At 50.6% G+C, this 14,242-nt stretch overlaps 2 protein-coding genes and 1 pseudogene across 2 annotated transcripts; 1 reads left to right on the top strand and 2 right to left on the bottom strand.

The window, feature by feature from the left end:
- Positions 1-985: 985 nt before the first annotated feature.
- Positions 986-4,348, bottom strand: LOC111256447 (elastin-like). Its single transcript, XM_022824607.1, has 2 exons — positions 3,417-4,348; positions 986-1,180 (listed from the first exon to the last, which is right to left on the bottom strand). Exons 1-2 carry the CDS (start codon positions 4,070-4,072, stop codon positions 1,051-1,053), a joined length of 786 nt encoding a protein of 261 aa, XP_022680342.1. The 5' UTR covers positions 4,073-4,348; the 3' UTR covers positions 986-1,050.
- A 2,833-nt stretch (positions 4,349-7,181) lies between these two features.
- Positions 7,182-8,661, top strand: LOC101779657 (zinc finger AN1 domain-containing stress-associated protein 17). Its single transcript, XM_004956673.3, has one exon. The coding sequence runs from the start codon at positions 7,759-7,761 to the stop codon at positions 8,311-8,313; it is 555 nt and encodes a 184-aa protein (XP_004956730.1). The 5' UTR covers positions 7,182-7,758; the 3' UTR covers positions 8,314-8,661.
- A 2,245-nt stretch (positions 8,662-10,906) lies between these two features.
- On the bottom strand, positions 10,907-12,578 carry LOC101753066 (annotated as a pseudogene).
- Between the last annotated feature and the right edge of the window lie 1,664 nt (positions 12,579-14,242).

Raw genomic sequence — 14,242 nt, 5'->3', positions numbered from 1 at the left:
TGCGCCAGGCACAGTGTCCTACCTTTTGTAGGTCATCCTCTTGTGCCATGCTTGACCTTTTTCAGTGTCTCCATCGCATCGTGATTCCTAGATGCTGGCATGTTGCCTAAATGCCTAGGCCTTTGCAGAGAGTATGGAGTTTGAAGATGAGATGAGACCCAATTTGTATTTTATTTATTTCTTTGCGCGTCACTTCCTATCTTCTAATCAGCTGTTGCCAACTCTAATCAGCCGGCTTATCAGTTACCGAACAGTGTTTTTCTCTCACAACAAATCAACCGTTTCAGCTTTTCAGCCGACTTATAAGTCCAACCGAACGCTCGTATGCATCATCTGCCACAACCCATTTCTCTTGATTGTCAGCAGTGAGCCTGCCATTGCCATAGCCCATTTCAAATAAAAGAATAAAAGGATCGGTTGATTGAAATCTAACACCTGAAGCTGCTGAGTTTTTCGTATGGGTTGGAGTGAATGTCAATCACACCTAACCTAACCATGGAACGCAACAAACAGATTCTTTTCATACAGAAAGGAAGCGCCAAGCGCAAAGCGATGACATTGTTAATGACTTTGGGCAGGGGCCATGCAATGTCAACCCCAGATGCCTTGCCTCCATGCGAGGGGGTCAGAGTAGGCAGGCCGGGGCCCCGGCCGCGACGAGCTTATCGACAGGCAGAAGACGCTCGCTGACCGAACTCGGATCCATCCACCAAGCACGGTCGGCGGAGGTCAGAAGAGTCCGGCTTGGACTGGACGGACCCGTTCGTCGCGATGCTTTGTTTGGAATCCAAGTAAACCGTCACTTGGGTACTTTGGGGGCATAATCTCGATTGGATGACCATGCCGTGAACGTGTTGGTGGTAAAGAAACGTTCTTTAAGAACCATAAACCTTTTGTAATGTCCTCAGGTGATGTTAATGTTAGGTTGTTTAGTTTGCTGCTACTGCTACACGTCATGCTGACCGGTGAAGATGGATGGTGAAGGCGTGAAGCTGGGTAGTTCCAGAAAAATGAAGCTGGGTAGTTTGACTTGGTTAGGGGATAGATGGATTAAAGTAAGGGCCTGTTTGGTAGGGCTGTGGCTGTGGCTGAAACGGCTGCGGCTGTGGCTGCTCTGGTGAAACAGCTTCTCTGGTGAAGCTGAAGCCATTCTGAAAAGTGTTTGGCAAAACGGCTTCTCCTGTATTTTTAGGAATGGCTTTGATAAATCAAATGTCATAGATGCCCTTAACTATATGGATTTTTTTTAATAGATGAAAATAGATAATCACGGTTCATAAATAGATTACTAGCGAATGTCGCATCCAGGTTCAAAAAAATTCTCACGGTTCATCACGGTTCATCACGTTTCATAAATATTTTAATTGCTACTCCTGTATTTCTCTCAAAAAAATTCAGCTGATTTTTTTTTAATATTTGAATTCATCACGGTTCATAAATAATAGCTACCATCCTTACATAGCATGCAACCATATAAGCTAACTGACATACTCAAGATGATCTAGAAAGGAAGATTGCTCTAGCAAGATCATCTCGGAATTTATCCATGGTCCGATCATCTGTTTCCATGTTGGATGTATCTCCAGCATCTTGAGAGACATAGTGCTTCCTATATCTTGAAGGTATAGTGGGCATATAATCGGGATTCCGATCGCATTTGCGGAAATCCTTATCTTGTGTGTGGTTTTCACGAATGAAGTTATGGAGACACATGGTTGCGGCAACTATCATCATTTGCTTCTCCATTGGGTAACTCGGCATCTTGAGAAGGATTCTCCACTTCATTTTCCACACACCAAAAGAGCGCTCTACCACATTGCGAATACTTGAATGCAAATGGTTAAAATGTTCTTGCTCACCATTTGGAGCAGGACCTCTCCTCCAATCTGGCACATGATACCTTTCACCCTTGTATGGTGCCAAGTATCCAGGTCTATTTGGGTACCCGGCATCAACCATATAATACTTTCCTAAATACACATGTAAAAAAATGAAGGTTGTGAGCCACGCGCATTCATGTATAGACATGAGAAAAGATAAGGTAGGTGATCCGACATACCTAGAGGGGGGTGTGGAAAGGTAGAGTGATCATGTCGAAGTGCATGGAAGAGAACATTAGTATCATGCATAGACCCGGGCTGACCAATAGATGCATAAGTGAACCTCATGTCGAAATCAACAATACCAAGAACATTTTGTGTCGCTGAAATGTGAGTGCCATCCAAAGCTCCAATGCAATCTTTAAAGTGTGGCATCATCCTACGATCATTACTAATCCTAGGATGTGTAGTAGAGAAATTAGGGTCAATTGGCTTTATGTAGTCTGCACTCATAGCCACCATACATATCAATACCTCCTCAAATTTTCTACTAATTGTTTCTGCGGAGTGCTTGAATATACCATGTACACCACTGGTAGAAGTACCATGCCCACACACAAGTAGGAAAATAGCCAATGATTCCATAGAACTCATATGAAGAGATGATTTTAGTCCATAGCTACCCACTAACAGATCATGCAACTTGTAAAATAGAGATGCATTCATTCGGAATTGCTTATGACTTTCACCTGGAGTGTTTAGCTTAAGATGAACAAGTTACTGGACCATAGTGGTGACCGACACATCAGGTTACCTAAAGTCCTAGGATTGCAGGTCATAAGAGTGGAACAAGTCTTCAACTTCTGACTAGAACTTCTCTGGCTCTCAAACCCCACGACAAGCCACGCACCTTCAACATAAGAGTGGATGATAGACACCGTACCACGCACCTTCAATTAGCTGGGAAATAACAATGCACAGGTACTACTACATTGCTGTCTGCAAAAGCAATGATATGAAACATTGCGATATGCTAATGATCTACTAATATGCTATGATATGAAGTAATATACATATATGATATATCATATATGGAACATTTGCGAGGAGCCATTTTTGACTCTTAGACATTTATTAAACCAGGATGCAAATGAGTGAAAGTGGTCACACAGAAGATTGGCATGTCGCCTGTCACTCTAGTGTATCTTGTTATCTAGCTACATGCATATTGCTTAGGGCATATGACTGAAGGATAATAATATACCACAAGGACTGAAGGATGCTGAATCCAAGAATGGGCATGCAGTTCCCTAAAGAAAACACATTTCATGACCATGCAAGGCAATGGCCAGCAGCTGATGCATGCCTGGCACCCCAGATAGCAAGCAAAACTTTAAAAATCCAAATACACACCACAGTTCACAACAAAATGTCCCAGATAGCAAATGCGTCACGCATGTTCTTCTTTCTAAGGACAACAGCAAGACAATGGCTTGAGCTCAAACACAACAGCAATCACAATGGCTTCAACAATCACAACAGCAATCACAATGGCTCAAACAAGGAAATCACTTTAATTGGATCATATGTTCTTACCTTGGATCGGTGAGGTCGACGTCCACAGATGCAGGAGCAGTAGCTGTCCTAGCCGCCGGTGGTGGCCTAGGTGCGCGGGTACCTCGCCGACGAGTTGAGGAGCTCCGAACTGGACCAGAGGTGACCCGAACCGGCAGCCGCTCGTCATTGCCTCCAACCTCCTGTGAAGCTGTCTCCTGTTGAGGATCGGCACGGAGCCAATCCGGCCCTAGAGCCGCCGCCGCTGCTCCGGCCCACCACTCCGGCCATCCTCCGGGCATGGCGGCGTTGGGGATGCCGGAGGCCTGGGAAGCTGATGGCCCCGCGCTGGGGACGCCGGGCCATGCGCCGGGGATGCCGGGCCACGCGCCGGCGGCCAGGCCCGCCGCGGCTGGGATGGCCGGTTGCTGCGCCGGTGGCTGGCCCGCCGCGGTTGCTGCGCCTCCAGGCCATGCGCCCGCCACCATGCCGGGAGGCACTCCCGCGGCGGCCAGGAGGGCACCCAGGGGACCCGTCGGCGGGCCTCCCGGCCACAAGAACGGGGCGCCGCCAGCCCCTCCGCCGGACACATACGGCGCGCCGTTGGACCCTCCGCTTGGCGCATCTTGGAGCCCACCACCGGATCTACCCCTTTCGACCGCCGGATCCAAGTTTCCCGCCGCCGGAGGAGGGTCCATGCCGGCCGCCGCCAGACCAGACCGGAGGAGGCGCTACCAGAAGAAGAGAAAGGAACGGTTCGCGAGAGGAAGAAAGGAAAAGGAGGCGGTGGCAATTCGGTGTAATTTTGCCGAAGTCGAAGGGTAATTTGGTAACATGGGGGGCGCGGATGGAGGGGAAGCCGCGGGGAGCTGGTTTTTTGGGCTTCTCCTCCCCAGTACAAATTGGAAAACGGCTTCACGGGTGCTTCGCGAGAGAAGCCGTTTTTTGGAAGGGCGTTTGGTACGGCTTCTCCAGAAGCCGCTCGAGAAGCCGTCCAATAAGCCCTACCAAACAGGCCCTAAGAGTGGGGGCAATGAAGCTGCTGACCTCTGAGGCTGAAGTTTCGGTCACGCTGTACATGGCCCACGTGGTCCGTCGTGACGCACCTGCAACTTTTCCTGGCAGCGCCGTGCCAGGGCGCAGCACGTCGAGTTAACTCTTCTGAGCCCTTGTTTACTTCATCCCAACTCCCAACTTTGACACTACGCAAAAAGAAGATTTCCCATCACATCAAACTTGCGGTACATGCATGGAGTACTAAATGTAGACGAAATTAAAAAATAATTGCACAGTTTTATTGTACTTTGCGAGATGAATCTTTCGAGCCTAATTAGTCAATATTTAGATAATAATTCACAAATACAAACGAAACGCTACAGTGTCGTATTTATGGCAAAATGTCAATTTTACCGCTCCCAAATTGGGAACAAGGCCTGAAAAAGGTATGTGGTTCGTCATTTACCAGTACCAACACAAACACCTACGACTTTCACGCGGCAGGCGAAACTTTGTACCCGTACAAGCGTTTGACCAGAGAGCGGACATAAAAATGGGACCCATCGACCATCGTACCCTTGAGCGTCGAGACCACCCAGGCGTGTCGTCGCGGTGGACGGACGACGCTGGAGCGCGCGGCGCTAGCGAGACGTCGGGCCGCGAGTCGCTCCCCAGTCCCCAGTCCCCAGTCCCCACCCCCAAAGTGAAGAGCGCGCGCGGGCGTGCGCTGGTCAGCGGCTGCGTCACGCCAGGGGCGCTCGCCCTGCCTGCTCCTCCTGCCGTTGGCGGCTTGGCGCATCGTCACACGACGCAACAACTTTTACACCACTGCCGGCATTTCACCTTTTGTCTTTCAGATGCTCGCAGCACGCTGCCTTTCGCGCATCAGCTCGGGAGGGAGATTCCCCTGCTCGGCTGCAAAAGTTGCGCGGCGGGCGACTTGCATTTCGCAGCAACCGTTGGTTTGGGACGAGGACTCGACACTGCCGGGGTCGCACCAGAAACGGCCGGTAATCATCGCGCATGCGGCTCCAAAGCGAGTTCGTTCGGTCCGGCCTACCTCCGCGGCAGGTGATCCGTCGGCCTCGGCACCACCGGCGCGCCGAGGCGTCGAAAGGGACTCGCGCGGCGTCGCGACAGGCGCGCGCTCGGTTCAGGTTCGAAGCCGCCGTTGTTGGTCCGTGTACGAGAGTGGCTGCAACGAGGACGAACGCGCGGGAGAGGGGGCCGGGCCGGGCCGGGCCTTGTCGTGGCTGCAAACGGAATATCGACAATTCCAGCGCGGGACACGGGTTTCGCGCCTGTATCCTCGCCCATTCAATTCCTCCTCGCGATGGCCATGGGGCCTGGGGCTGGGCAGCTAGCGGTGCGGCCACCGGGGTTTTAGAGGCGCGCCCCTGTCCGTCGCCGCCAAGCGTGCGAGCGTGAAATTTGAATGGGCTGATCCGAATCTGATCTTCATCTCGTTCACACAGGGCCGTAGGGGTGGTCAACACTAGCCGGCGCCTGGTGATGTATCTACACTCATACTAGGGTTAATTACTTCATGAATAAAATTTGCTCGACGATACATACTCCCAGCATCGATGTTCCTAAATGGTGTAGATGCCATTCTCGTGAGTCGTGACTGGAAGAGCATCACCTGGTTCTTCCCTGATCACGGCGGATCATTGGGAGCAACAGGAAAGAATGAATGGAAGCATATCTCGATTGTACTTAGAAATGGGTGTATTGAATTATCTTGGCACGAAAATCCCCCCCCCCCCTCCCCCTCTCAGCATTTTTTTTTTGAGATCAGGGATTTCATTCATTGATCATGAACAAGGTTACACTCAGACTCTACGTATTGTTGCACGCATGATGGAGCTTGGTAATCAGAGCATTTTGGGATTCCTTTAGAGTCAATAGTGTTCCGTAGGCTTAAACATTGATTGTTATCTTTAGGTCCTCTTTGGCACAGCTTATTTCAGCTTTGGCTTCATCTACTTCACGCAAATCGAGATACTGTAGCGTGAAGTCATTTTGTAAGCTGGGACTAAAATGAACTAGAAGCCGGGTAAAGCCAGTTTTTTTTGACTTCACCGGCTTTAGCTTCACCGGTGAAGCCGTTTTGAGATGAGCCGTGCCAAAGGGGACCTTAGTTTAGCAATGTTGCCCCTCTCTAGATTTCACTTGAAGCTCTGCCACTGCCTACTGCATTCCTCATCGTCGGCAAGATATTCATACACTGATATGTGCGCCACCCACCACCTCTTTCTCAGTCAGCTCCTCCTACCACTGTCCTAATTTGCTTTTGCATGAATAACTGTCACGCTTTGCCCCCTGCTAGCCCAGCGACGTTCCTCCATCGCTGATAGGCTCACCATTGAAAAATCCATCATCACCACCGTCTAGCAATTGTTTTAAGTTCTCCTTGCTCTAAGCTTGACAATCACTTTACCATCACCAATCCGAACGCAAACGTTGTCCAAGCTCATGGCCCCATAGGAGCAGGCACAGTTGATGAGCGCACAGACACAAAGAGTAGAAGGTCCTCCATCCATTTTAAATTATAAGTCGATTATCATAAGTCAAACTTATTCAACCTTATCAATTTTATAAAAATATATTGATATCTACAATATTCAAATAAATATACAATCAATATATATTACATGGTGTATAAAATAAAATAGTTTGAAGTTATAAATATTTATGCATTTTCTATATAATTGATCAAAACTAGAGAAGTTTGATTTGAATTGAACTAAAATGACCTAGGGATTAAGCCAAGAAATAGACTATGCATAAAAAAAAAGCCAAGAAATAGATTAGGGCTGTCTAGATACAAGCCCAAGCCCTGTTAACATTTTGTTATTAGACGCGATTTCGATTTAATAGTACTGAGTTGGGCCGTGTACCTAAAACGCAAAAGACGGATATGACACGACTCTCATCGTTTAGTCATTCCTCTTCAAACAAGCAAGGGCCTCGAAGAGAAAATAACACACACCGATATGTGGACCCACTAGGACGACCGGGTCCAACCCCACAACCTCTTCTACACGTCACGGCCAACGCGGGCGCTGGCCTCCCGCGAACAAAAACAAAACGGAAACCGACTGGCTAAGAAAAGTCGCCTCCAGAGGAGACCTGGCCAATCCAGAACGCGAACGCCAGTACGAACGCAACCACGCCAGCGCGCGCCACTCGGAACGGAACCACCCTTCTTCTTGCAGCGAAAGAAAGAAAGCAAAACGAATCCGCGTCGGCACCTAGCTGTTGAGCCCAACCTATAAATCCAACACCGTCTCCTCTCGCTCATCACGCAATCGATCGCCAACGCCGCAAGAAACCAAAGGATTCACTGCAGAAGAAGAAGCGTGAGGCAAGGGAGAGAACAGCAGCGATGGCGCGGCGGGGCACGGAGGCGTTCCCGTACCTGGGCGCGCACTGCGACGAGCCGGACTGCAACCAGCTCGACTTCCTCCCGTTCGACTGCGACGGGTGCGGCAAGGTCTTCTGCGCGGCGCACCGGACGTACCGGGAACACGGCTGCGCCAAGGCGGCCGACCAGGGCCGCACCGTTGTCGTCTGCCCGGACTGCGGCGACGCCATCGAGCGGACAGCGCCGGGGCAGGACGAGAAAGCCGTCCTGGAGGCGCACGCGCGGTCGCGGCGGTGCGACCCGGCGAGGAAGCGGAAACCTCGGTGCCCCGCGCGGCGGTGCAAGGAGCCGCTCACGTTCTCCAACACCAGCGAGTGCAAGGCCTGCGGACTGAAGGTGTGCCTCAGGCACCGCTTCCCGGCCGACCACGACTGCGCGGGGAAGTCGGTCGGCGCGTCCAAGGCGGCGGCCGCGGCCGCGGCCAGGAGGGCCGGCGGGGAGTGCGCCAAGGACGCCAAGAAGGGGAGCGGCGGCTGGACGCTGCCGGCGGCAGTCCGCAACCTCAAGATATTTTAACTTTTTAAGGATTCAGCTGGTTGCGGACTTGCAAAATTTAACGGCGAAAGGCACCATTGTAGTATCTTGAAACAACATCGTCAGCTGGACGCTGGTTGCGGACTTGCAAGATTTAACGGCCAAAGTCACCATTGCATCTTGAAACAACATCGTCTTCTCCGCGGAGCATAAAAAGATTGCGCTTGTCATGAATGTTCCCTTGTGCCATTGAGACATTGCTCTGCAGAGCACGTCTAAGAACTAGTATTGATTTATAAGATTATTCCATGTTTTTTCATGTAATTATTGTTAAAATGCGGATGCAATTATGTGCAAATTGGTTAAACTACTTGTGCCATTGGACTTTTATGTTTCTATACTAATTTTCTAATAGCATGTGAGGCCGCACTGTACAACTATATATATTTAGAAAATTAGGTTCAAGAAATTATGTCATTATTGATAAAAACAAGGGCACTGTTTTTTTTTTGCTGAAGAACATTATGAACGAGGACTATAATCATCACAACATTATACAAATATGAAACAGAACGAAATTATATAATCTCTTTTTCTTTGAAATGCTTAGTATTGATTCAGATAATCATTTGCAATTATATAACATATGAACAGAAGAAAAGACCACTTTTCAGGGGCCACAGCCCATAATCGCTAAAATTGGGAAGAGGCCTATCAAATAGTTCTTTTTTTGCAGTAATAGTATGACGGATGAAGCTAAATGATCTTTGTGATGCAAAATTGAAAGTAAAGTTGGATTGTTTGAGCTTGGAATTTAAGGTAAACCATTTGAATTGAGAGCATCTTATCTTTGTAGTTGCAAGCATGCTGAAACTAATGAAATAGAATGTTCAGTTTGGGTACATGTGTGCAGTTGACAGTAAACCGTTTGAATCAAAGTATTGTTTTGGAGCTCACATGATCCTCCTAAAGTCCCAAATCCCATTATTAGAATGTCACTCTTAGATAAAGTATTCACAAAGGAACCAGACATCCTATACTGCGTACAAATGAAATAATCAAATTTGGAGTTCATTTTAATTTTTTGGTAGTTATTTGTGTTGTACATGAATATATCATCATATACATATATACTTGTCAAAATAATGTACCGACAGTGCAGTTCATTTTACTGTTGTTTCCGGGTTTTGAGGAGAACTCCTAATTTATGGAATATCATATTGTAAAACTAGACCATCTACTTCTTCTTAGATGACAGTGCAGTGCAGTGCTCCTGCAAGTATTTCGAAAAAAAATACTATACCGACGTGAACAATTGCAAACTCATATCCATACATCGTGAATGAAGTAGGTTCACACATAATTTTTTTTTACAAAAAGCACGCTCGTATACATCGCCAAAGTGGCACATAATAGGATAGTGCGGTCAAGAACTTTACATTATTGATTATTCCGAATTCTGCTGGGAAGAGCAGTATCAAGGGATGTTTGGATCTTTAGTCCGGACTGAAATTCATGTTACATCGAATATTCGGAGGCTAATTAGGAGTACTAAATATGAGCTAATTATAAAACTAATTACACAGACGGAGGCTAATTCGCTAGACGAATCTATTAAGCCTAATTAATCCATCATTAGCACATGTTTACTGTATCATCACATTATCAAATCATGGAGTAATTAGGTTTAATAGATTCATCTCGCGAATTAGCCTCCATCTGTGCAATTAGTTTTATAATTAATCTATGTTTAATACTTCTAATTAATATCTAAACATTCGATGTGATAAGAATTTTAGGAGGTTAAACACCCCTAACTCGTAGAACATGTAGCACGAAGAGCGAACTGTATGCTAGCTAGTCAGTAATCACTTGCTCTGCCTCAGGTTGACAGCTCCACCAGTTCCCATGACTCCACGTCCTCAGGATCCGTTCTGTAAGGGTGCGTTTGGTTCTAAGGATGAAATGGGACGGGACGGGACGGAACGATCCCACTTCATTCCACGTTTGGTTGGTGGACAGGTGGGACAGGAACATCCCTAGAGGAGAATATTCTCTCTATATGCGGGATACCCCCGTCCCTCCAAAACGAGCGGACGGGGGCGTCCCACTTCGTCTCCGTCAACGTCGTTTCTTCTTCATCAGGCGGGCGCGATCGGAGCTCCTGCGGCCGGGGCGGGCACGGCAAGATGCGGCCGCGGCCGGAGCTCTGGCGGGCAGAGGCGGGCGTGGCCGGGGCGGAGGCGGGGGCGGACGCGGGTGCGGCCGAGGCGGATGCGGCCGGAGGCGGGCGCGCCTGGGAGGATCGGGAGGCGACAGGGTGGAGCAGGGGTGGCACGGGCGTGCCAGGGGTGGCGGCGGGGTGGATCAGGGGGCGGCGCCGCGGGTGGAGCAGGAAGGCCAGCGTGGCACATGGAGGAGGAAGAAGACGTTGTAAGTATGATGAGTGGGTCCCACAAATGGTGTCTAACGGAAGGAGAAAACGGTGCTCATCTCGTCTGTTGCAATCTCTCCAACCAAACAAAAAATTGGGATGAACCCATCCCATTCAACCAAACATGAAATGGGATCATCCCATCCCAGAAAATTGAGATGGGACCGTCACGTTCTACATTGTCTCCTATCCAAACACTACCTAAAGCACGATGTCAGGGATCTCAAACTACAATTCACGGATATCCTTGTCCAGCTCCTCGATCTTCTCCATGGCTGTCCCATCCTGCTCCTCTGTTCGATCTCCGTATATGAGGCTGACATGCGGCACGTATGCTGCGACAAAACGCAAACATAGGTAGGATCATCAGTTAATTTCCATTGACGAAGTTGCGATTTTTCTGAGTCCAAGAGAGGATGTTTGGCAGCACTCCAATTCAGAAAAATTAGCTTCACTTCATCAACTCCAAAAAAATCGCAGACAAATACGTCTAGATCCACCAACTCCAGCTCCAGAAAAAAGTGGAGCTAGAAGTCAAATCCATATTTTTTGTGGAGTCAAAAATACCAGTTTTAGACCTCCCGTGGAGTTACCCACCGCTACTACTGGTTACACAACTTACCACTTCATTTCTAATTTGCTGAGCCTCACACAGATCTCATCTTCATCCTCGTGCCGCTCCAGGCCTCCGCACACCATGGCCGCGTTGCCCCGGTCCCTGCAGCGCCATGGCCGGCCCATGCTGCCCCAGCTGGCCGCGGCATCGCCACCCCCACCCGCGGGCACCGTCACCCCTGCTCACGTCGGCCACGCAGCCCTTCCCCTACCTCTGGCTGCCGTGCAACTCACGCGCTCGAATTCCTCACCTCGATTTCCGGTTTCCACCTCAGGATGAGGGGTGGCGTAGAAAAGGTCCCCGAACGGCAAGTTCGGCGGCGCCGCAATGGGCGGCGGCGGTGGCGGCGAGAGCGCGCAGTGGCGGCGGAATCAATTTGGACAAGAATTTTTAGCCGCGTCGTCCGCTGCCACACCGTCTGCCATCGCGCGCCGGGCCTTGTTGCACCGTTCGCCCTCACGCCGTGGCCCTGCCGCCGCTGCCTCGCGCCGTGGCCCCAAAACTGTCCCCGCCGAGTGGAGGAGATTGGCGGGGAGGCGACCAAGGCGAGCGCGAGTAGAGGAAGAGAGAGGAAGATGAGGGGAGAAGAGAGAAGAGAGAGGAAGAGGAGGGGAGAAAAGAGAAGAGGATGATATGTGGATCCATTTACAATGGGTAAAATAGATTATTCACAACAAGTCTTCGTATTTTTTAAGCTGGAGCACTGCAATCAGCCAAACACGTATATCAACTCCATATTTTTCTGGAGTTGGTGAAGTGGAACTGGGAAAGTGTGGAGCTGATGGAGTGGAGTTGGTTTTTGTGAGGCCCCTGAGCTGCAACTGCACTCACGAATTGGCCTCTCGTAACCGAAGTGACCGCAGCAGTGATTGCTCGCTGTCATCACCTGAAATAAAAATGTCGAAAGAATTTGTTGTGAGCGAATTTACCTTGCAGATGGTTCCAGATCGTATTGACCTCCGGGGTGAGCTCGAGCAGGAGGCCGCCACAGCGGTAGAACCCCTGACGGTCGCTGACGACGTTGGCAGTGTATGGGCGGACACCTGCGACCGCGGCATGATGGAGAGCCTCGACGGCTACCGACCACCGGAGACGGATGGCACCGACCACTATGACATGCGGCTTGAAGGTTGGCCCACCGTGCGCGGCACGGAGTCCGGCCATGAGACGACAGAGGCGGCCCCGGGCGAGCTCCGACGGGAGCGCCCACACGGAGTACACCTCCTCGACCTCTGGTGACTGGTTGATTGGCACCATGGCCATGCGGATGCTTGCCGGTGGAGCCTGAGAACTGGGGTCGAAATCGGAGAAGGGGCCGGAGGCGGCGAGCAGTGGAGTGACCACTGACCAATCGTGACAATACGCCCTCCACGCGCGAGATGATGTAAGGGTGTCCGTGCAAAATCGATCGGAGCGTAACATATCCAGATCATAAGAAATTGCCAAGTTTTTTCTCAAGTTTTGACTTGCCAAAAACCAATCAGCCCCATAGATCCAAACCTACTTGGAGACTAAAGACTGAAGAGATATTTATAGTATCATATCATGAACAAAATGCGGGGACTTTTGCTTGACTAAGAAATTAGTCTTAACTCACTCTCAAAGATGTCGCCAGCGGCTTTTTCCAACGCGTGCGTGTCACAGGTCTAATGTCTTCCCAGTTGCGTACTAGAACATGGCAAAGTCTTTCCTTTTTTCGTCACTGTTGGTTTTGGGCGGCAGGGATGATGACTGGATGAGCGCGTAAAACAACAGAAATCACCCTGCAACGGCATCGAGCTGCTGGGTCAGGAGGAGCGGCGCACCCTGGACGTCCACGCGCGGGGACGGCGGAGTGACCCGGCCTAGAGCCCTGGAAGCGCAAGCCGAGGTGCAAGGAGGCGCTCACGTCCTTGAAAAGCAGCAACCCGATGTGCAAGGGGCGTGGTCCAAAACGATTGGATAGTACTACCAGGCTATTCGCAAGATGCCAGTACAAATATCCTTTGAAGTTTCAACTATATACCTATTATTAAAGCAAGCAACATCTCTGACAGCAATTTTTGTCCGTCACGCTCGTTTCGCAAAAAACCCCTCAGCCTTTCGTGAAATCAACCCGCAGTCCAATTGTGAATATAGGGGGGGCTTGAGTGGAAAAAAGAGGAAAGCGAGGGATTAAAGGGAAAAGAGCTTAGCTCCCTCGTCCCCCTCTCTCGGGGGATCGAGATCCGCGCACTCCGTTCGGCCGTCCGGCTCCGGGCCCGGCGCCGCCCGGCAGTGGACTGGCGGGCGGCGGCCGGAGCGGGGCGCCCCGATGCTCGCCCGCGCTGCCCCTGCGCGCAGCCTCAGCCGGAGCTCGTCGGCGTCTGGGAAGGCGCCGTCGGGGGAGCACGGCTGCGAGCACCGGAGGCACGCCAGATCCAAGCGGAGCTACGACTTCGACCACGAGAGGAGGGGCGGGGGCGGCGTCGACGAATACGATTGGGGCAGGGAGGGGGCCGCGGTGTCCACGCCCTCCCCGCGCCGTCGGACGCCAGAGCGGAAGCGGTATCTCTAGAAGTTGGAGGTGGAATACGGGAGCAGCAATTGAGAGAGAGAGAGAGAGAGAGAGTTCTTGGACGAATCCATCCAAGAAGTCCAGAGGGGACAAGGAAGCAGGGGAGGGAGCAACCATCGTTTGGAGCTGGGAGTGGGGTAGGGGATCAATGGAGATGGAGAGCCCGCGGAGCCCCGAGGCGGAGATCGGGCTCCGGGTGGAGGACCTGTGGGAGGTGGCGGAGTCGCAGCACTCGCCGTCCGAGAAGCTCAACTCCTGCTTTGAGGACATCCCCATCGCGTCCTTCCCGAGCACGCACCCATCGCAAGGTATTGCCTGCTATCTTCCTCATCAGTTTCACCTCCGCTCCGTTTCCTGCCTTGGTTTAGAGGTCAATTCCAGCTCC

The sequence above is a fragment of the Setaria italica genome, chromosome II (assembly GCF_000263155.2).
Source record: "Setaria italica strain Yugu1 chromosome II, Setaria_italica_v2.0, whole genome shotgun sequence".
NCBI classification, from domain to species: Eukaryota; Viridiplantae; Streptophyta; class Magnoliopsida; order Poales; family Poaceae; genus Setaria; species Setaria italica.
Note: the sequence above shows the minus strand (reverse complement) of the source record. Positions and strands in the feature narration are given on the sequence as shown.

Bases quoted from the DNA above. Each gene is read 5' to 3' on its own strand.
- LOC111256447 (XM_022824607.1), bottom strand. From the start codon at position 4,072: ATGGACCCTCCTCCGGCGGCGGGAAACTTGGATCCGGCGGTCGAAAGG. The intron at 1,181-3,416 runs GTAAGAACATAT...CTAAAAATACAG, and splicing joins GTCGACCTCACCGATCCAAG to GAGAAGCCGTTTTGCCAAAC.
- LOC101779657 (XM_004956673.3), top strand. From the start codon at position 7,759: ATGGCGCGGCGGGGCACGGAGGCGTTCCCGTACCTGGGCGCGCACTGC.